The 21,998-nt window shown below is 46.5% G+C and overlaps 1 protein-coding gene across 4 annotated transcripts in view; it reads left to right on the forward strand.

Moving 5' to 3' along the window:
- Positions 1 to 8,570: 8,570 nt before the first annotated feature.
- Xpnpep1 (X-prolyl aminopeptidase 1) overlaps positions 8,571 to 21,998 on the forward strand; it is a 47,350-nt gene continuing 33,922 nt past the window's right edge. The window contains exons 1-3 of one of the 4 annotated variants that reach the window (XM_050144964.1): positions 8,571 to 8,709; positions 13,080 to 13,210; positions 15,361 to 15,449. Coding sequence is in view for 1 of the 4 variants with exons in the window: in XM_050144957.1 (XP_050000914.1) it covers positions 8,678 to 8,709; positions 15,361 to 15,449 (121 nt within the window). In the remaining 3 variants the exon portion in view is untranslated. Of the gene's footprint in view, positions 8,710 to 13,075; positions 13,211 to 15,360; positions 15,450 to 21,998 lie in introns of all 4 variants that reach the window. The other 3 variants (XM_050144969.1, XM_050144957.1, XM_050144976.1) reach the window with 3 other exon arrangements.

Here is a 21,998-nt window from a genome sequence, read left to right on the forward strand (position 1 = left end):
AAACCCAGGCCACGCTTTGTTAGGTTCTCTGGGAAGAGGGGTCACAAATCAGATGTTGGATAGGTAAAGAATGGCAGATGGGGGGAGGGCTGCTGGCCTCATTCTTGGGGGGGAGGGGCTGCTCCCTGGGAGCTGCCTGGTACTGAACAGAAGGAAGGGCAAAGTCCCCAAAGCAGTGTGAGTTTTCAGAGGAAACCCAACATAACAATGCTTACATACGGAAGGCTTCCTTTCAAAGCGCTGCCATTTAATCAGAATTTCAAGATTTATTATTTATTTTATTTTATGTATGTGTGCTCCGTGTGCATGCAGGTGTCTGTGAGGCCTGAAGGGGGCATTAGATTCCCCGGAACTGGTGTCATAGGTAGCTGTGCACGAGCCATCTCAGGTGGGTGCTAGGAGTCAAATCTAGGTTTTCTGCAAGAATAGCAAGTGCTCTTAACCACTGAGTCATCTTTGGCTCCTCTAATCTGAATTTGAAGTGCAATGACCTACAGCAATTTATGGGAGCTAATTATTTGCAAATCACACACTTGATAAGAGACTTGCATCTAGAATATATAAAGAGTGCTTGTAATTCAACAATACCGACGACAATAACAATGATAAAGAACCTGAATTTAAAATTGGAAAAGGGTCTGAACAGACACATCACCCTGCAGAGACACGTAAATGTCATTAGTGTCAGGAAAAGAGAATCACAGTGAGATGTGACTTCAATCTCACTAGGATGACTAGAAAAGAAAGACAATGGGTGTGGTGAGGACAGGGACAGGAGCCCTCGCGGTGATGCTGGCAACATGAGATGACTCAGTCTTCCTTGAAAACAGAGCAGCAGTTCTGCAAAGGAAATGGTGTGTGATTAACACTTTATCTGCAGCTGTCTTCTCAAAACAAAGTATATGTGTAAATAAGAAGTCGAAAATGAATTTCAGTACCAGCCTTGCTCATTGTCGTAGTTCCTTTCCTATTGCTGTGTTAAAACACCACGACCAAGACAACTGAGAGAAGAAAGAGTTTATTTGGGGTAACGGTATCAGATGGATTGGAGTCCATCGTGGCGGGGAAGTGGCAGCCATGGTGGCTAGAGCAGGAAGCTGAGAGCTCACATCTTAAACTGCAAGCAGGAAGCAGAGGAGAGGGGAAGCACTGGGAATGGTGTGAGGTTTTGAGATCCTAAAGCTTGCCCCCCCCCTCACGACATTTCCTCTGGCAAGGCCACACCTCCCTAACCTACCTAAACAGCTCCACCAACTGGGTGCTGAAGCATTCAGACACCTGAGCTTATGGGGAAGCACGCTCATCCAAACCACTACATTCGTGTACCCTGAAGTGGGAACACCACAGACGTCCATTCAGTGAAAGATAATCCCTATTAAATGGGATGTTATTTAGTGCATTTGGGAATAAGAAGGAATCAAGTACTGGTCCATGATGCAGCATGGATAAACTTTAAAATGCTGTTTTAGGGTGTTCCCAGGCACCTGAAAGTCCAGCTCCATGGGATCTGATGCCCTCTTCTGGCTTTCAAGGGCACTTGCACTCATATATACATACCCCGCCACAGACTCACAACACAAGCAATTAAAAATAAAAACCTAGCTGTGCCTGGTGGCGCACACCTTTAATCCCAGCACCCAGGAGGCAGAGGCAGAGGCAGGCGGAGGTCTGAGTTTGAGGCCAGCCTGGTCTATAGAGTGAGTTCCAAGATAGTCAGAGCTACACAGAGAAACCCTGTCATGAAAAACCAAATAACAAACAAAATCCCAAAACAAAAAAAAAAAAACAAAAAAACAAACAACAACAACAACAAAACCCAGACAAAACAAAGCAAAACCCCAAAATCTTAAAAATAACATATTAAATGGAAAGGGCCAGTCAAAAACTCTATCAAATATTATTATCTACAGCTCCTAGATAAGACAAATTTACTCAGATAGATTAGCAGTTCCTTAGGGTGTGAAAGATGTGAGTATAGAGTGAAGAGTGAGTACAGAGGGTATGGATTTCTTTCTGAGATCAAGAAAATTGTCTAAAATTGATTGTGGTGATGGCTGTGAATATCCCAAACCCACCAAGCTGCACACTGTAAACAGGCTAACTGCATGGTATGTGACTATTTTTTCAGTAAAACGGTTACAAAAGAATCCAGTGATGGCCACACATAGCCTTTCTCCCAACTCCAGATTCTCTGCACAGAAGGTCTGGAAGGGTTCCAGGAACAGACTGCTTAGGGAATCGGGGAAGAGAAGGGCTATGCCTGCTTCAAAGCTCTCCTTCCATTTAGCGGCAGAACCAGGGCTGGAGATCATCTCCCGACCTCTGCTCTTGCTGTACTAACTGTGCACAGCCATGTGTTTAAGGATAACCAGGAAGGGACTGTGAGAATTCAGCATCATGAACAGATGGACACGCTCGATTCCCTCTCTTTTTGGCAAAGGCTTTCCTCCCTCCACTCGAAGGACTCTTGAGGAGAGGATAAAATATTGTAAAGAAGGATAACCCTTAAAGGGAAGAGTCGGGCAACATACCTCCCCCAGCCTTATCCCCACAGCAGCATAGGAGGGTCTGTGTGCTCCAGAAAACACTTACCCTGTATGTTTGGGATTCAATCACACTTAGCTCATCAAAATGCTGTTTTCGCAACAGCCATTTGATGTCCAAGAAACCCTGTGGGCCTCATAAGGTTTAAGAGATTTTTTTTTTATTTGAACCGGAGAACTGAACTTTGCCAAGAGCAAATGGAACTCAGATATCAAAAGGTCCAAGTTCAGTTTTCACTGAAGACTAAGGGTGAGCGGAATGCGCACTGAGCCAAGTGTGCTCCCCCACCCTTAATTTACAGTGCATTGTGTTGGCAGACTCTACCATTCTGAAAGTTGGCTTTCTTCTCCCATTCCTCTCTAGGGTGTAACCATAAGCCTATCTTTTAGTTAAGTTTACAACAAAAGAGAGCATATTCTATCAATTTGCGAGGGCCTTGCTCATCCCGTCCTATGACTATCAATTTCACTAGAGCACATAGAAACATTTGGAAAAGTTGAAGATCTTCTCAGAAGCTGTATTTTCATTTCATCCACTGCAAGGATTTCATTTTCAGAGTCCCTTCATGTGGGAGTTTACTGAAGGAATTTTGCCGTAGCCCCCATCAGCGCACAGTCAGGATACTGACCTCTTAGCACCTGGACACTGGAGGATCACTATTGGAATGCTTAAGTTTGGAAGATGCAAATCTTTCCCACTTTGCCTTCCAAAGAGAAAGGTAGATGAAGAGGAGCTCTTCTATTTTCTTTCTTCTTCTTCTTCTTCTTCTTCTTCTTCTTCTTCTTCTTCTTCTTCTTCTTCTTCTTCTTCTTCTTCTTCTTCTTCTTCTTCTTCCTTCTTCTTCTTCTTCTTCTTCTTCTTCTTCTTCTTCTTCTTCTTTCTTCTTCTTCTTCTTCCTTCTTCTTCTTCTTCTTCTTCTTCTTCTTCTTCTTCTTCTTCTTCTTCTTCTTCTTCTTCTTCTTCTTCTTCTTCTTCATTTTTTTGGCATCACTGGCGATTAAACTCAGGGTCAATAATGAGATAAATTCCCAACCTTTTACTTTCCAAAAGAAAAAAGAAAAGAAAAAAGTCTATGTATGTGTGAGCATGTGCATTTGCCACTGGGTGTGCGCAGGGGTCAGAGAACAGCTAAGAAGGGGTCATTTTTTTCCTTCCATCAGGTTGGGCCTTGGGATCAAACACAGCATCTGGCTTTAAAGTGGATTTCTTCACTCTATGAACTCTCTCTCTAGCCAGATATAAGGGGAAGAGAGAGGAAACAAAAGAGACAAATAATAACAAAACAAACAAAAAAGAAAGAAAACAGGGAAAACAAACTGCTTCAGTTGCCGTCACCCCAAGACAAGCTCCAAGACGCTATCGATCATGCTGCGTTGATTCTGAAAAAGCATTAACACTATAGCGCCTTGAATCTAAATCTACAGCTATGTATTGTAAAAATGGGACACCATGTTTTGTAATCTTTTTTAATTTGTTAGTTCGCCATTATTAATAAAGTTGAAACCACTCATGCATAAAATCCAACTGTGCAAGTGATTATTTAAATGATTCAGTAAGGAGTCTTAATTAAAAGTGACAGAAAACCCATGTCAAAATGACTTAAGATCAAAAGAAAATTTTTTGGCTGACTTCTGAAAGGTGAAATGGGAGACGTGGTCCAAGGCCCAGCAAGAAGCAGGGCTCAGGTGCTGTTACGAGGTCTGTTTCCCTCCTCTGTCCTTGCTTCCTTCTGCTGCCTTTGTACCTTTGGAAGGTGGCATGCACAGCCAGCAGCTCAGGAGTACAGCCTCTGTTGCTGCCTGGCAGAGGAGAGCTGTTCCCATTCCAGCCTTATCATGCAAACCTTACTAGATTGCCCTGGGCCCTTAGCAATCTCTGCGCCTATTATTGTGGGTTCTGGGTCTGGGTTACACATGCTCCCTGGGATTCAGTGTCTCACCTGGACCACACAGACTGAAAACAAGAGGGAGGCGGGGGTGACAGATGGGCCCCATGAATGGCATGGTTACAGAGCGAATGCTGGGCTGCCAAAACAGCATACGAAACACACACTAGGATTTTTAGAACTTGCGTTATGTTAGTTTTCTAGAACTTTTACAACAGACTACCATAAACGGGTAGCTCAACACACATGGTCTCAAAGTTTTGGAATCTGGACGTGTAAGGTCAAGGTATCACCAGGCGGTGGTGCACACCTTTAATCCTGCACTTGGGGCGCAGAGGCAGGTGGATACCTGTGAGTTCAAGGCCAGCCAAAAGGGAGTCTACAGAGGGAGTTCCTGGACAGCCAGGGCTACACTGAGAAACTCTGTCTTGAAAAACAAAAACAAACACAAACAAACAAGCCAAAAAGGTCAAGGTATCTATGGGTTCACTTAGTTTTTTCTTAGGGAAGAATCTGGTCGCACGTCTCTCTTGGTTCTGTGTGGCTCCTGGCAATCTCCGTGCTCGGCTTTCAGCGCATGACTCTGACTCTCCCTCCTCGTTCACATGGCATTCTTCCCGCAGGAACCATGTGTCCAGATTCCTTTTTTAATCAGTCATATCAGAGTAGGAACCTGTCTGTTCTGAAATGATTCATTTTAATTAATTACAGACCCAAAGAAGATCAGAAGAACTGGAAATAATCTATGATTTCTTTTGGGGTGGGGGTGGGCACAATTCAGTTGACAATGTTTCCACGCCCTTATTGTTTCTGCTTGCATTTAAGGCCCATCTGATCCGTACTCAAATGCTACAACCAGTGGCTTCCCTCTTTCACTGAGTACATTAGCAGTTTCGATGAGGTCACCTCAAGGCCCCCCCTTACCTAGAAACTGTTGGTTTTGTGTGTGGGAGCTAAGAACATCCTACTGCCAGGAAGTACACTATGATTTTCATCATGTATGAGCTCAAGGGCTTTAGGCAATGAACTTGACCGCTGAAAACCTTCATCTTTGAAAACAGTAAAAGGAACACGGAGAGTCCTCCTGGTTCAGAGGGTTGCCTGGGCCAGACAGATAGCGATCAGTTCGTGGTCGCGTGTCTACCTACAAAGATGTAAGGTCTACAGACCCAAGCCACGCTTAACCCTTCCTGCTCTTATCCTCTGGCAATTATTCTCAGTCTTCTTCCTGGGATTTCCCCAGAGAACTTCAAGACCGCGAAGGTGGCTTTGCTGTCTTACAAACAAGAATTCAAGTCTAGCTCAGGGAATAGTGCTTCTTTCTCTTGCCCAGAAAGCCAATGGCGTAAATTCTGAGCCAGCTCCTTGGCAATAAGACTATGAAACTGCTCACTGCCTTGGGGTTTCACTTACAACCCCTACCGGTACCTCTGGTTTTCTTTCTAGCTATTCTTTTGGGTGTGGGCAGGAGCCAGTCACTTTGTTTACAATCTTTTCTGGCTTGCCCAGGCGCTCCCTCAGCCTGGACTGGAACCTTCAGTACTGGAGGAGAGCAGAACCTATTCGACACAGATGCATTAGGACTTGGGGGTACTGATCAGCTTTGAAAAAAATGTGGCAAATTTTATTTAGCACCAAGTGTTGTTATAAGCACTAGAGATGGAACAACTAAGAAGAGAGCCACTGTCCCTGCTCCTGAGAAGTGTGCAATCCGGGCACATTCATTTCTGCAGAAAACATGAGAATTTACTCAATGCCAGCTATTGCTCATTTTTAAAGAACAGAAACAGCTCCTGCGTTGATGGCTATGGCATGTGTGTAGGGTGGGGAGAAAGGGGCAGAATATACTTTTAAAAGATAAAGTCACGTGAGCCAGGCAGTGGTGGCACACAGCTTTAATCCCAGCCCTTGGAGGCAGAGGCAGGTAGATCTCTGTGAGTTTGAGACTAGCCTGTTCTACACGAGCTAGTTCCAGGATAGGCTCCAAAGCTACAGAGCAACCCTGTCTCGAAAAAACAAACAAACACAGAACCTGGAAACAACCTAGATGCCCTTCAATGGAAGAATGGATGAAGAAAGTATGGAATATATACATATTAGAGTACTACTCAGCAGTAAAAAACAATGACTTCTTGAATTTTGCATACAAATGGATGGAAATAGAAAACACTATCCTGAGTGAGGTAAGCCAGACCCAAAAAGAGGAACATGGGATGTACTCACTCATATTTGGTTTCTAGCCATAAATAAAGGACATTGAGCCTATAGTTCGTGATCCTAGAGAAGTTAAATAAGAAGGTGAACCCAAAAAGAAAAACATATAGGCATCCTCCTGAATATTAACCTTCATCAGGCGATGAAAGGAGACAGAGACAGAGACCCACATTGGAGCACCAGACAGAAATCTCAAGGTCCAAATCAGGAGCAGAAGGAGAGAGAGCATGAGCAAGGAACTCAGGACCACGAGGGGTGCACCCATACACTGAGACAATGGGGATGTTCTATTGGGAACTCACCAAGGCCAGCTGGCCTGGGTCTGAAAAAGCCTGGGATAAAACCAGACTCGCTGAACATAGTGGACAATGAGGACTACTGAGAACTCAAGAACAATGGCACTGGGTTTTTGATCCTACTGCACGTACTGGCTTTGTGGGAGCCTAGGCAGTTTGGATGCTCACCTTACTAGACCTGGATGGAGGTGGGTGGTCCTTGGACTTCCCACAGGGCAGGGACCCTGATTGCTCTTTGGGCTGACGAGGGAGGGGGACTTTTTTGGGGGAAGAAGAGGGAAATGGGAGGTGGTGGCAGGGAAGAGACAGAAATCTTCAATAAATAAATAAATAAATTTTAAAAATAAATAAATAAATAAATATCTTGTGCCAGTAAAAAAAAAAAAGTCATGGGAACAATGGTGAAAGCTGTGGGAAAAATAGCAGGTGTTGGGAGACTGGATGTGTCAGAGGACTTTACAGCTTTCCATAGGTTTCATTGAGGAGGTGACGCTTGGAGGAAGGGATCCTGATTGTGCTCAGCCCTTCCAGGGATGGCGAAGGCCAGCAGTGAGACAGGTGTGAGCTGTGATTTCATCCTGGATGGAATGGGGGAATGTCTTAGTTTCTTGCTGCTGCGAGAAAAATATTCTACAAAGGAATCTGAGGGATAGAGGGTTTATTTGGCTTTCAGTTCCAGGTTATAGTTCATCATGTCAGGGACGTCACAGTGGACAGAAGCAAGAGAGCACCGGTGCCATTACATCCATAGTCAAGAGCAGAGAGCTGTTTCCACCGATTTATATTGTCTGGGATCCCTTGCCTAGAGAGTGGTTCTGCCCACAATTAAGATGGGTCTTCCCTTAATAATTAACACATTAATTAACAACTCAAAACAATTCTCATAGACAGGCTTAGAGGTGTTTCTCCCAGGAAATTCTGGAGCATGACAAGTTGACTACAGTAAACGCTGCAGGGAACCTCGGGATAGGATCGTTCTGGCTGCTGTGTGGTGTCACATAGGTGCGCTGGAAGTGACATCATCAGATAGGGGACAGGAAGAGATGATGAAAAGTGGGTGGGCTTGGGATCTAATTTTGAAGCCAGGACCAAGCGGATTTTGGGCAAATGGGACATAGGCTGGGTAGAAGGCAGACATCACTTCAAGATTTTAGCTCTTTGAGGGCATGGAATAGCTACTGATTGAGATGAAAAAGCTCTTTGGAGAACGCTTTTGTGTACGGGGTTAGGGGCTAGGTTTGAACGCTTTAACCTTGAAGGGCTCAGTAGTTATCCAAGTGAAGTGAGCAGCAGGACTTTAAGTTGTCTGAAAAAAATCATTTGGGTGACATCTCTAAGGTCTCAGCAAGTTATATCCTGATCCAGTGTCTTCAGGACCCCACTCGTCTTAGCTGACCTGAGGGCTGGAACACATCCGGGAAGCACTGCAGCCTCATTAGCGGGAAAACTCTTCTTCTTCCTCTTAGGGGAAGGACTGCGACGCGCAGGAGAACGACGCCCTCTTCCCAACTGGTTGCCCAGGGCACCACCCTGTCTAAGCAACAGCCAGCCTGCAGGGGTTCTGACTTCTGAAATGTGGCCACGCCTCTTCCCGCAATTGGGTGGAGCCTACAGCTGGGCGGGGTCCTGCGTGAGCACGCCACAGAGGGGGGCGTGGCTTTTCCGGTGCGCGCGCCTGGCCGCCGGTGATCAGCTGGTCTGCGCTCCCCTGACGTGGGCTGGGGCACGTCACCGCCGAATGGCAGCCTCCAGAAAGGCACCGCGAGTAAGGTGAGGGGACTGTGCCGGCTGGCCGGGCGCGCGAGCTGCACACCCGGGAGGGTAGGGAAGAGAGGGCGAGGAGCGGCGGGCCCGCGGCCGTCGGGGGATGGCCGAGACTGGCGGGAGCCTTCCGAACTGGAGCCGGGGATCGATCCGTGCAGCCCGGCTGGACTCAGCTCGCTTCCGGCGGGGCCGCGGGCACCTCCGGGGGCCGGAGTCCGTCCCGGGACCAGTGTGCAGGAGGAACTGCCTCGCCCGACCCTGGCGGGCCGCGATCTTCACCAACCCCGACGGGGGAAAGGCCCTGCTGTTGCAGGAAGTTGGTCCCTCTTGAATCTACGCCGGGTACCCAGAGGTGGTTCTGTCCCTGTTCATATCTTTCCTCCCCAGCAGCAATCTAAAGTTACAATCCTGACCATTCTGATGTCTGCAATTTTACCTCTCGATTTAATCCCTTCACAGAGACAGGCAGCCGTGGGGCCCTCCCCACACAAATGATCTCTGGGGCTGTATCAGGAAATAGATTAGCATAACCTTCCGGAAAATCCCACCAGGAACCTGCTCTGGGTTCTCCTTGGACATAGGAAGTACGAAGATGTTCCTCAGTCTCCTCATGTTGAACATGTTGCAGTTTATACTCCCCCCAGACCAGGCACACTTAGCTATTAAAAGTGGGAAATGCTAAGTACACAAAGGCCAGAATGAAAACTGTGGCGATCCACATAGGGTTACCCATCCTCTAAGACCAGCTGAGGCTAGCCTGAACTCATGAGACCCCGCAGCCTGACTTATTCGTGGAATCCTGACCATATTATGCTTGTTTTTTGTGAGTGGACAGATCTCACCTTGAGCTGGACCTGGTCTTGTGGCAGCATGCTAAGTGTGACCATGTGTCCTGTGGGTAACTGTCCACATGGATAGACCTGGAAGTTTTCTGCTGGAAATAAGGTCAGGCAGGTGGATAATGATGTGATTCCAGATGCTGAGCGGAGCCACTGAGGACCAGACCATAGCCTTTGCTCGAACCATAGAGAGACAGTGTTGGGGTGGGGGTGTGTGTGGCCTTTGAACTTCAGTTGGCAGACTGAGAGAAGGAGGCCTTTTGTTTCAGGTGCTTTCCTGAAGTGGTAGCATTCCAGTGCCATCCAGTGTACAAACGAGGACTCCTTTCAGTTTAGATGGTAAAACTGAACTCATAGAAGGAGGTGGATAGAGCTGGGCTGGTGTTAGTGAAGCTAAGGTCAGAAGAGCCAACACTGGCGTCACACTTAGCCAGAAGAGCCGACACTGGCGTCACACTTGTTCTCCCCTTTTCACTTCCAGCTCCAGTTTGCCCAGCTCTTGCCTGGGCAGACTTTTTCCTTATTGCAGGCGATGAGGCTTATAGGCTGACCATCACTCAGAGATGTCTAGGCTGACCGTCATGTAGAAGCAGTCTTATTTCAGCATGGTTGGAGCGGGACTCTTAGGTCTTATCCTCCCCGGATTCACTTGATTTTCACTGTTAGCTGAACGAGCCATCATGACCAGAGAACTGTACTGACCAAGCCTGCATCCAGGATATGGTGCATTAGTGAACTATTCCAAACGTTGGACCGAAATGGAGAAGGCGGCCCTCAAATCAGGAGGGTGGGCTGTGTGTGGCGGAGGACAGCGTTGTCCCGTTTGTTTCATTTCACTGGGTAAACTGAGCACTTGGTTATCTGGCCTCAGTGCCAGCTTTAGAACTGTGTGATTCTTCCCACAGACTGGGAATGGAGTTTGGATGCATCCTTAGAATTCTGTTGTGATTTCTTTTTAGCAAGAGAGGGAGAAGGGGAGGCAAATGTATGGTTTTAAGTGGTCCTGGCCATAACCACCGTCTACGAAGGTGCAGCAGGGAGAGCTCTGAACACTCTTTCCCATGGAGGTCCTTTTTGGCTCATGATCTGTAGAAGGTGTGGGCTTCACGAGTTCTTAGCCGGGTAGAACACCGAGGAGGGAGGCGTTGAGAGCCTGGACTCTTTTTTTTTTTTTTCCTTTTTTAAAAAAATTTATTTATTTATTTATTTATTTATTTATTTATAGAAGATTTCTGTCTCTTCCCTGCCACCACCTCCCATTTTCCTCCCCCTCCCCCAATCCAGTCCCCCTCCCTCATCAGCCCAAAGAGCAATCAGGGTTCCCTGCCCTGTGGGAAGTCCAAGGACCACCCACCACCATCCAGGTCTAGTAAGGTGAGCATCCACGAAACTGCCTAGGCTCCCACAAAGCCAGTACGTGCAGTAGGATCAAAAACCCAGTGCCATTGTTCTTGAGTTCTCAGTAGTCCTCATTGTCCTCTATGTTCCGGTTTTATCCCAGGCTTTTTCAGACCCAGGCCAGCTGGCCTTGGTGAGTTCCCAATAGAACATCCCCATTGTCTCAGTGTGTGGGTGCACCCCTCGTGGTCCTAAGTTCCTTGCTCGTGCTCTCTCTTCTTCTGAGAGTCTGGACTCTTGATTCTGTACCATTTTGACCGAATAGTTGGACGGCTCTAGTAATCACTGAGTTGTGTAACTGCCACTGATGTTTGGGACACTTTTACCCCCAAATAAATTTTTTTAGGTTTACTTTTTTTTTTTTTTTTTTTTAATTTTGTGTATGTGTGTGCATGCATGAGTTTTCTGTGCACCGCATGTGTGCAGGAGCCCTTGTAGGCCAGGAGAAGGCGCCAGATCCCCTGGAACTGAGTAACAGTTGTGAGCTGCCATGTGGGTGCTGAGAATCCATTCCAGGTCCTCTGCAAAGAGCAGCCAGTGGCTCCCACTCTAATCATGTCCTCAGGACTCAGTCCTCATTTCCCCCCAACTTCCCATTCCCTTCAGCCCTCGGCATCTAAAAGCTCACTTTGTCTTTGTAGGTTGCCCATTCTGTCATTCATATAAATAGAGTCATTCCTTACAATCTGTCTGCATTCGTTTACGCCTTTACAGGTACCTGTGACAGCTTTTCCCTTAGCATAATTTTGTCCTCATTTTTTTTTTTCAACAGCACTGGGGGTTGAATAGTGTCTGACGTATACTGCATGCAGGACAAGTGCTCTACCCCTGAGCTATACATAGAGTTTTGTGAACAAGTTTTTATGACGCTGTGTTTTCAGTTTGCTTGAGTATATGCCTACCAGTGGAATTGCATTGGTTGGATAACCATATTTAATTTTAATTCTTTTCTTTACTTTTTTTTCTGAGACAGTTTTTTTTTTTTTTTTTTCTCTTCTGTGTAGCTCTGGCTGTTCTGGAACTCACTCTGTAGTCCAGGCTGGCCTTGAACTCACAGAAACCATCCCCCTCTTCTTCCTTAATGCTGGGATCAAGGCATGTGCCACCATCGTCCGGTTCATATTTAATTTTAAAAGGAGCTAGCAAATTGTTTCCAAAGCCACAGCACCAGTTTACATGTCCACTAGCGATGCCTGGTTGGTCCAACTTTCTACATCCACACCCATACTTGTTCTTGTTGGTGTTTTTTAGTGGTTTGTCCTTTAATACCATCCTAGTACTCAGGACATGCAGACAGGTGGATCCTGTGAGTTTGATATCAGCCTGGTCTATGCAGCTGTGTTCCAGGCCAATCAGCTACCTAGGGAAACCCGGCCTCAGACAAAGTATATTTTATGTGTGTGTGCATGTGTGCAAAGTATATTTTGGGGTGTGTGTGTGTGTGTGTGTGTGTGTGTGTGTATGTGCAGAAGCTGGCAGAGACCAAAAGAGGCTGTTGAGCCCTCTGGAACTGGAATTACAGGCAGTTGTGAGCCACTGTGTGGGTGCTGGGACTGAACCTGGGTCCTCTGCAAGAGCAGTAAGCATCTGCACTTTGTGGGTGAGAAGTGATATCCTGTGGCCTCTTTTTCCTTTCTTTCTCCAGTGCTAGGGCTGAAACCAGGCCCTCAAGCATGCTGGGAGAGTCACTTACTTTTCCTGAGCTACAGCCCCACCCATCATTGTTCTGCAGACTTTTGGTGCTGAATGATATTGAGCATCTTTTCTTCTTCCTCGGCCCTCAACTTTTGAGGTTGAGTTGCACACTCAAGTCTAGACTGGCCTCAAATTCATGGTGGTCCTCTCCCTCAGCCTCCTGAGTGTTGGGAACTCCTGTGTGATCCACCACATTCAGTAGTGTTGAACATCGTGTGTATCTTTGGCCATTTGAAGAAAAGTCTGTTCATATTCTTTGACTTTTCAAATTATGACTTTTTTTATTGGTGAGTTGAGATAATTGGGGCCCTTTTGTCTAATCTCGGTCCCTTGTATTCCTATATTTTAGGATATGCTCATGAGCTTATGCGTAGAAGCCAGCTGAGATTTTGATAGAGAATGTTTGATCTTATATTAACATTTTTTTTTTCCTTTTTGAGACAGGGATTCTGCGTATAGCCCTGACTGTCCTGGGACTTGCTGTGTAGACAAGGCTGGCCTCTAGCTCACGGAGATTGACTGGGCTCTGCCTCTGAGTGTATCACTACACCCAGCGAGTATTATCTTAATGATAAGTAAGTCTTCAAATCCATAAATCTATATATTCAGATTTTATTTAACTCATGTCACCAGTCTTTTGTATGTTTCACAGTATACATTGTACACTTCATTTGCTAGGTGTATTAAATATTTTATTGTTTTTGATGCTATAGAGCATGGATTTTTCTTTATCATGTTGAGAAAAAGGGTATGGAAGTATAATTAATTTTTACATAGTATGTGTTTGGTGAGTTTAGTTACTCTAGTTTTTTTTGTGAATTCATTAGGGTTTTGTCTATTCAAAGCAGTGGCATTGCAAATAGAATTTTGCTTGTTTTCTGATATGGAGACATTTGTTTCACTTTCTTGCCTAATTTCTTGGGCCAGAATCACAAATGCGCATAGAGAGCAGTAATTTCTAGTTGTTAGGTTGGGAAATTTTCACTTATTTGTCTGTGTGTGTGTATATATGGAGGTCAGAGGACAACTTGGGGAGCCATGCCTGTCCTTCCACTGAGTGAGCCGTGGAGAGCTAGCTGTGGGATCCTTGACCTGCCGAGCCAGCTTGTCTCCAGCTCATGGAATTTCTTTCTAGTTTCATTGGGGGTTGCAGTTGTCTTGATTCTATCGATCTGGTGTCTTCCGTTACATTTCCTATGTTGACCAACCTTATATTTCTGGAATGAAACCTGTGTTTGCTCTTTTCTGGCGTTTTGTTGGGTCATACACTCTAACACCATGAGATCTCTGGCATGGTTTACTTTGGACAGCAAATTCAAGGCCTCATTCTGTCCCAGTAGAGGCTTCATGGCCTTTGTATTTGCTAGACTCCCTTTCTGGCATGTTCTTCCTCTGTAATTGCATGTGGCTAGCTTTTGTCACTTTTTCTTTTTAAACTCATCCTTGGCTAAAATGGCGAGTGTTATCAGAAAGATCTCCTGAGCGGTCTCACATGGATGCGGCCTTCCTCCTACCTCCGGGAGGCCATTTCTCCCTTGCCTGACCTTCCTTTTCCCGCTTTGCAGAACAGCGTCTGCTGCTTTCTCTCCCTTGTCAGTCCCCCTTGCCCCACCTCACAAGTCAGATGTCTCATCCCCTGTAGGGTCTACACCAACATCTAGGTACTGGAAGGTTCTCAGCCAGTCCCGGAGCGAACGTGATGGAGAATTCTCAGGTGCCACAGATTTAGAGGGACTTAAAGCTTGCCTGGGATGCTGGTGAACTTGCCTGGGAAAGTATCAGATTCAGATGGAGGAGGCCTTTATGCCTGAGATCCAGGGTCCCCATGCAGGATTTGCCTAAGAAGTTAATGTGAAAATTGGCAGACTGTGGCAGAAGTGCTCGTATGAACCAGGACCTAGCTTTTCATAGACAGTTTCTGGTCAGGAAAAGTTTACATCCCCTCCTTTTTTTTGAGATAGGTGTTCACTTTGTAGGCCTGGGTATACTTGAACTCTCCCCTCCTGCTGCTTCAGCCTCCTAAGGAGAGCTGGGATCACAGGATCAGGTGGGTACCACATGCCTGGCTGAAGATAAACTTCAGTTCCTTGAGACACACGCTAACGTTTTTTCCAGGCTGACCTTGAACTAAGTAGTGTAGGGTGACTTTGAAGTTCCAGTTTTGAGCATGTTCTTCCGTGCCTGATTTGTGCAATGCTGGGGACTGAGCCCATGACTTCCTGCATGCTTGGCAAGGATTCTGCCAACTGAGCTGCATCCCCAGTAAACTCCCCGTGGGCCACCAGCAGGGAGGGAGAAGCAGCACTGCCAGCAGACGGAGGAGAGTCGCTATCCAAGGTGGGAGGTGAGGTAAATGCCTGCAATGATCATGGGAAAGGGGAACCTTGTCCAAGCGAGAAATCGTCATTGCGGGCCTAGTTACAGGAAAGAAATCTTCGTCTAGTATGGGGTTAGATGGAATTGAAGAGAATTCATGAATTGGTGGTGAGCTGAGGAGGTCAGGCAGCGGTGGGTGTTTGACATTGGCAATGGGGAAGTGCTCCCTGCTCTGGGGTGCACAGAGCGGAGGGTGGTTTATCTGAAACTGGTGTGCCATCACTGATACCAGGGTCATAGTTGTGACTCACGTGGGAAGACTGCTCAGTTAAGCTGACGCCGCCTTTGACTGAGCCTTGCCACGTTTCCTGGGGCCAAAGTCTGCAGCATTCTGCTTTTTCTTTTTAAGGGCGAATCACCAGGACTTCCAGCTGAGAAATTTAAGAATAATTGAACCTAACGAGGTGACACCCTCAGGAGACAAGAGTGTGGAAAGAGGTAACAACAATTTTGCTTATAAATTAGATGGAATATCACAAGAGTGCCTGTCCCAGCCTCGGGTTGACTGGGAAGAGAGGTCAAGGGATTTGTCACTGAGTGAGGCTAAGATGAGGGTCTGGAAATTGAAAATCACGGTGCCCTCTGGCTTTCTGGGTGATCAGTTACTGTTTCTATATACTTACCACTTAAATTATCGTACTGTAGTTGTTTATTGTTTATATGTAAGAGTGTGAATACCATGGCGCATGTATGGGGTCAAGCGACAACTTCGTGGGGTTGATTTTTCTCCTTCTACCATGTGGATCCTGGGACTGGAACTCGTCAGGCTTGGTGGCAAGCACCCACCCACTGTGCCATCTTGCTGGCCCCAATTTTTTTTTTTTTTTAAACTTGGTAAACCAGAAAAAGATGGTGATAGATGGGAGAGCGTGCTTTTGAAATGTCTTTTGCTTTTTCTAGTATCAACCTTTATCTCTAATATAGTCCCTATTGATGATCTTAGAAATCAGCTTTCAGCCTTTCGTCAGATTCTAAGATGAGAAAATAGATTACTGTGCTGTATAAATTGAGTATGCAATTAGGAAAAGTTGTTTTTTTTTCTTTGAAAATTTCCAAGGTCAGCCCTTTTCTCTTAGAACTTGTTAGTTCCTCATCCAGTGGTTGCTAGGAGGCTGAATTCTGACAAGGAGTTTCTCGCCGTACCCGTCTAGGGCAGCCTCGCTTTGCTGTGGCCGCCCTAGCAGCACTGCAGTGTGCCCTCCACCCTGAAGTGGCTGTGGGAATCGTGTGGCTTTATATCTAAAAATACACATTGTCCAGCTCCTTTTGAGCTCTATTAGGAAGAAGAGAGGAAAGAAGACGACAGAAAGGAGGACATAAGGGGCTCAAATGATCAAATGTGGAGTTGGAAGAAAGCTTTCAACTGTATGAGGGTAGCTCGTGGGAGCTAAGGAGGTAGATGCCAGCTGGAGACCAGCCCAGGTATGGGTTCTACTAGTCAGAGGCTCATTTAGTTCTCCAGTTAGTCCCCTAGCAATGTTGGTAATGGAGCATGAACTAGAGAATCGCGCAGACCTTGGATTCTGGCTCCTTGATGGTTCAGCTGACTTGGGCAACTCCTTAACTGCTTCTCATCCCTGTTCCTTTAAATGGGAATAATGGAATCTTCCTTGGAGGAATTGTTGTGAGAAACAAGCATTAATGCATACAAAGCCCTCAGCTGTCTCAGCCGTGCAGGCAGAAACACAGACTGCTGTTTCTAGATGTTTGCAGGAACATCTGGGCATGATCTAGGATGCTGAAGTTGGAGGGTGTCAGGCGCGCGCGTGTGTGTCCCGTTGGTACGGCAGGATGGGTGGGAGCCGCAGTCGGAGCCCAGGCCCAGGTTCACGTGTTTGGTGAGCTCCTTCATGCGGCCCTTTCACATTTGTTCTTGTGTTCAGTGCTCGTCACCCCTGAGGGAAATGTGCTGTGCCTTCAGTGTGAGCAGGGAAAGCTTTTGTGATAAAGGCTTCAGGTCTAAGAACTGATTTCATATGCAGGAGACTTTTCAGTGAGTCATTCTCTTTAAGGCAGTGTAGGCTAATGTTACATCATGGCCTGGTCTGTTGCTCTTGGCTTTCCACTTCCCTGCACACTGCTCAGCTCTTGGCAGCTGCTAACATTTCTAAAAATTAAAAGGATGTGGAGTGAGATGCTATAATATGGCATGTTCAAGTTCTTAGCTTTTTCTTTCGCGGTTAGAAAGCTTTTTCTGAGAAGATCATAGACACAACATTGTGATATTCAGCCGTCTAAATGTGCATAGTTATGCACGGATGCAGAAATGATCTGGCGTCTGCTTTAGAGAAAATCAGGATACATACCCGTTACATGGTTCAGCCCATTGCATTTCTTCTTAATTTATTCTGCATCAGACTCTAATACTTGCAGATTCTCATAATGCTTCTAGAATAACTGGTTTTCATCAGAACTATCCTTTGAGGCTTTCCAGTCATGAGTGTCACGTCCTTGCTGCTTCACCTTAGTGGCTGGGGTACAGTTGTGCCAGTCTTGTCCTTAAGCGTCACCTCTTCAGCCATCAGTCACTTCCATAGGCTGTTGTTTTACATGGCTAAGGCTATCCAGCCATTTTCCTGGTGTCCTTACCCCGTCTAAGCAGTCTTTGACTGAGCTGACTGGTGTTGTGGTCTCTGCCTTTCCTGCCTTCACCTTATCTCTTGGTTGTACTGTTGGGAGTTTTTTCCATCATGTTCAAGGACACAGATGGCAAAGAAGTGGCTGCATTCGACCCAAAACAGCCACCAGTGTGATGAGGCTGAAGGATAAGAAGGCAGGAAAAGGGGGAATGTTGAGAATAGTGCTGGGGGCTGAGGTCAGGGTGGGTGAAAGGAAATTCACCTTTGTAATAAACTGTGATGCTTATGGTTCTAAGAAGGCCTGTTGTGCTGGTCAAAGAGAGAGACTGCACTGGTGAGGCAGGAAATGGTGTCGAAGTCCAGGGTGTGGCGCTGAGGGGACGGAAGCTGAAGGTGACTTTGATCACACCCACTTGGTCTTGACGTTTGCTGCTGTCCATGAGGCTCGAAGTCGCCAGTGCTGCTCCATCAGGTGCTGTGCTGTAAACTCCCAGGTGGGGCCAACAAAAGCCTTACACTGAATGTGCCCGAATTAGCTAAACTCTGCAAGAAAGTTAATGGTCTCGAAAGAAAGTGCGGTGGACTCTTTCAGGATTTGGTTTTCAAGGTTTCATATGCCCAGGCTGCACTGCAGGCCAGTGAAATCCCAAGTTCCCAAGGTAGTTAGTTCTAGTGTACAGCCAAGTGCTTCAGAAGAAGTCTTTATGTTGGCCTGGTGTGAAAATGTTAACATAGGCCGGGGATGGGAGGGTCCGGGGAATGGGTGGGTGGGCGTAGGCCAGGGGTGGAGGAGTGGGTGGGGATGGTGCCTGCCTGCAGTCCCAACTGTCAGAAAGCTGCACTGGGTGGTGCTCTTGAGTTCAACGAGTTGGACTAGCATAGGCAACAGAGAGAGACACCCCTCCCCTGATCACATGGGATGGGGTTTAATTTGCTCCAGAATATAGTTTAGAAGCATAATAATCTGTTCTGAAACTCAGGGAAGTGTCACAGCCAAGTTTTCCGACATTCTGAATCCACGGTGGGTTTTACTGTGGCTCCAGGAGAGGTGCTAGCATCTGCACAGGGAGTTTGACTTCTAGGGAGTGGAGCAATGCTGGGGATTGAACCTAGTGCTCCATGGTGCTAGGCAGTGCCTAATACTGAGCGACTTTCCTAGTTCTACACAAATCCATAGCAGTTCAGATGCTTCCTGTGTGTGTCTGCGGTACTGGGCATTGAATCCAGAGCCTAGCGCATTCTAGGCATGCTTGCCCACCACTGCACTGTGCCCCACCTGAGCTGCACCCCCGAGCTACACCCCCTGAGCGCACCTAGAGCCTTCTTTTTATGTTAAAGCTGTGCATCATATCACTAATTTGCCCAGACTGGCCAGGAGCTCATGGTCCTTTTTTGCCTTATTCTCCTTTAGACTTACAGGTCTGGGCCTCCAGCCTTGGCTTCAGATATTCTGATCACTCTTTTTCTGAGATGAGCTGATACTGGCTAAGCAGATTTGAGAACAGGAAGGGAAGGCCCTTGGAAGACAGTGTTTGGAAGCAGCTGTAACGTAAGGAGCAAGGACAAAAGTGACGAGTAGGACAGTCTCCGGCAAGTCTTCTGTGTATCTGCTCTGAGACTCCTCTGAGTTGAAAGTGCAGCTGGTAAAGGTGTCCTGTGCAGATGATGAACTGCTCAGTTTCTCAGTGACTCATACGACTGGCGTGAGCTTGTAGGGAAGTCTATTGAGAGGGCCGTAAGAACTGAAGTGTGAGAACCCAAGGTGCTGGTGGGGATGAAGAGAAAGACGCACAGGGACAAGTTAGAGTGTAATCAAATGTTTCTCTCCCACCCACCTGTTCCCAATATACAGCGGCCGGATGCTTAATATTACTTATAAATGCTCCACTAATAGCTCAGGCTTGTTACTAGCTAACTCTTATATTTGAAGTTAACCCATATTCCTTATTTACGCACTTCCACGTGGTGGTACCTTTATTAGCATGGCACATTTATCTCCTGCTCCCTCTGTGTCTGGCTGGTGACTCCTGACTCTGGCCTTCTCCTTCCCAGCATTCTCAGTTTGACCCTCCTGCCTAATCTTTTTCTGTTCAGCTATTGGCCAGTCAGCTCCTTTATTAAACTAATCACAATGACAAATCTTGGGCATGTACTAGGGATTAGTTCACAGAATCAGAGTGTGTGTAGGCTGCAGCAATCATGTTGGTCCTTGGAAAGCCCCTAATAAAGCGGCCTCATTGGAACACCCCCATTGTTGCACAACTGTGCATCAGACTGTGTCTTGATAAATAGATCTTTCATTACTTGCTTAAAATGAGTTGCAAAATCCCAAGCACCAACAATGTCTAATGCTGTCAAGGATATGGAGCAACAGGAAATCTTGTTCATTGCTGGTGAACCATGGCCAAGCCACTTTGGAAAGCAGTCTGACAGTTATTTACATGCTAATAAATGCCTGTCATGTAACTGAACTGTCACATCCCTTGGTTTTTACCCACATAAGCTGAAGCAGTATATCCACACAAGAGCCCTGCACATGATTATTTAGGCAGCTTCATTACCAAACTTGGAAGCCACCTAGATGTCTTTCAATAGGTGAAGGACAGCTAGTTACTAGAATATCACTCAAAACTAAAGGGTTGAGATAGCACCCTTTAAAAAGATATGGGGTACTTCTTCATCTTGCTATGTGAGAGAGGCCAATAGACTACCTACCATATAACTCCGGTTGAATAATATTCTGAGAAAGTCTAAACTGAAGATGGTGAGAAAGAACAGAGGTTGCCAGGGCTTGGGGGAGAGCGAGGGATGGGTAGGTTGAGAACAGATGTTTGGGGGGCGGTAGTGAAAATACTGTGTGTACAGACATGGTGGGACTTGCCTGCAATCCCAGCTCTCGGGATTGAGGGAGGAGGGTTGTGAATGTGAGCCAGCCTGAGTTACATAGTGAATGATGGATCAGCCTGAGATCTAGAGAGATCCTGTCCCCAAAGCCAAGCACCGGTGCTCTAGTTCTCTTATCTGTTGCTGGGGAAACTCTGCACCAAACACAACTTGGGGAAAAAAGGATTCATTTCCGTTTACACTTCCAGGTCACAATCAGTCATCCAGGGAAGTCAGGGCAGGGACTGAAGCAGGAACTGGGAGGAGCACGGCTTACTGTCTTGCTCCTTTTAGCTCTTTCTCAGCCAGCTTATATACATGCATGTGCATGCACACACAAACACACAAACAAATGTAATTTAGAAATTAAAAGGACGATTTTGAACTGGGTATGGTGGTACTTGTCGTTCCCAGCACTCAGAAGGCTGAGCAGAGTTGTAAGTTCCAGGCCATTCATTAAGTGTACGAGACCTTGTCTTCAACAGCAGCAGCAGCAGCAGCAACGAACTCCAAGAAACGAATCCCCTCTCATTCCACTTTGACTGTTAGCATTCTAGGCATGTTTTATGCTGGTAATGCGTGGGCTGAGGACCATGCTCAACCACAACTCTGCTGGCCTTTTGTGACGTCATTGGTTAGGTTGCCATAGGACTCTGACTAAGGCTTATCTAGTGGGATGATGTCAGCATCTGTCGAGTAAAGATCTTTTTGAAGAACCTACTAAGCAGGGCCTGGAGAGATGGTTTAGCAGTTAAGAGCTCGGGCTGCTCTTTCAGAGGACCTATGTTTGATTCCCAGTATGCACACATGGTCTCTTACAGCTGACTTAAGTCCCATTCCAGGGGTTCTGCCACCTTCTTTTGACTTCCAAGAGCACCAGGCATGTATATGGTGCACATACATACATGTAGGCAAAACATTCATACACATAAATAAATCTAAAAAATTGACAGTTTTATACATTTACAAAATGAATTTTGGTTATTTTTACCACCATTACACTCACCCCCCCCCTTCGCATTGAAACCTTTCTTCTCATTAAGTCACCTCCTACTTTGTACTTATATGTTACTTAGCTTAATTAGGAGTTGCTTGCACAAGTGTGGTCGAGTTACTTATGGAAGCATAGGCAACTATCAGTGGCTGCATCACTGAAGGAAACTACAGCCCCTCCCAGAAACTGGCGGTCCCCTCTCGGAGACTGGTGGGGCCTTGTTGGGGATGAACTGCTGGCAGGCCCAGCCCTGAGCGGCTCTTATGTGGATAACTACAGCCACAGCGAGTGTCTGAGTGTGACAGTGACGTCAGATGTCACGCCCATCCTCGAGTGTCTGAGTGTGACAGTGACGTTGGATGTCATGCCCCATCCTCGAGTGTCTGAGTGTGACAGTGACGTCGGCTGTCACACCCCATCCTCGAGTGTCTGAGTGTGACAGTGACGTCGGATGTCATGCTGCTTTACATCCTCGAGTGTCTGAGTGTGACAGTGACGTCGGCTGTCACTCCCTGTCCTCGAGTGTCTGAG

The sequence above is a fragment of the Alexandromys fortis genome, unplaced genomic scaffold (genome assembly GCF_014885135.2).
Source record: "Alexandromys fortis isolate MF-2015 unplaced genomic scaffold, M_Fortis_MF-2015_v1.1 scaffold_16, whole genome shotgun sequence".
Lineage (NCBI taxonomy): Eukaryota > Metazoa > Chordata > Mammalia > Rodentia > Cricetidae > Alexandromys > Alexandromys fortis.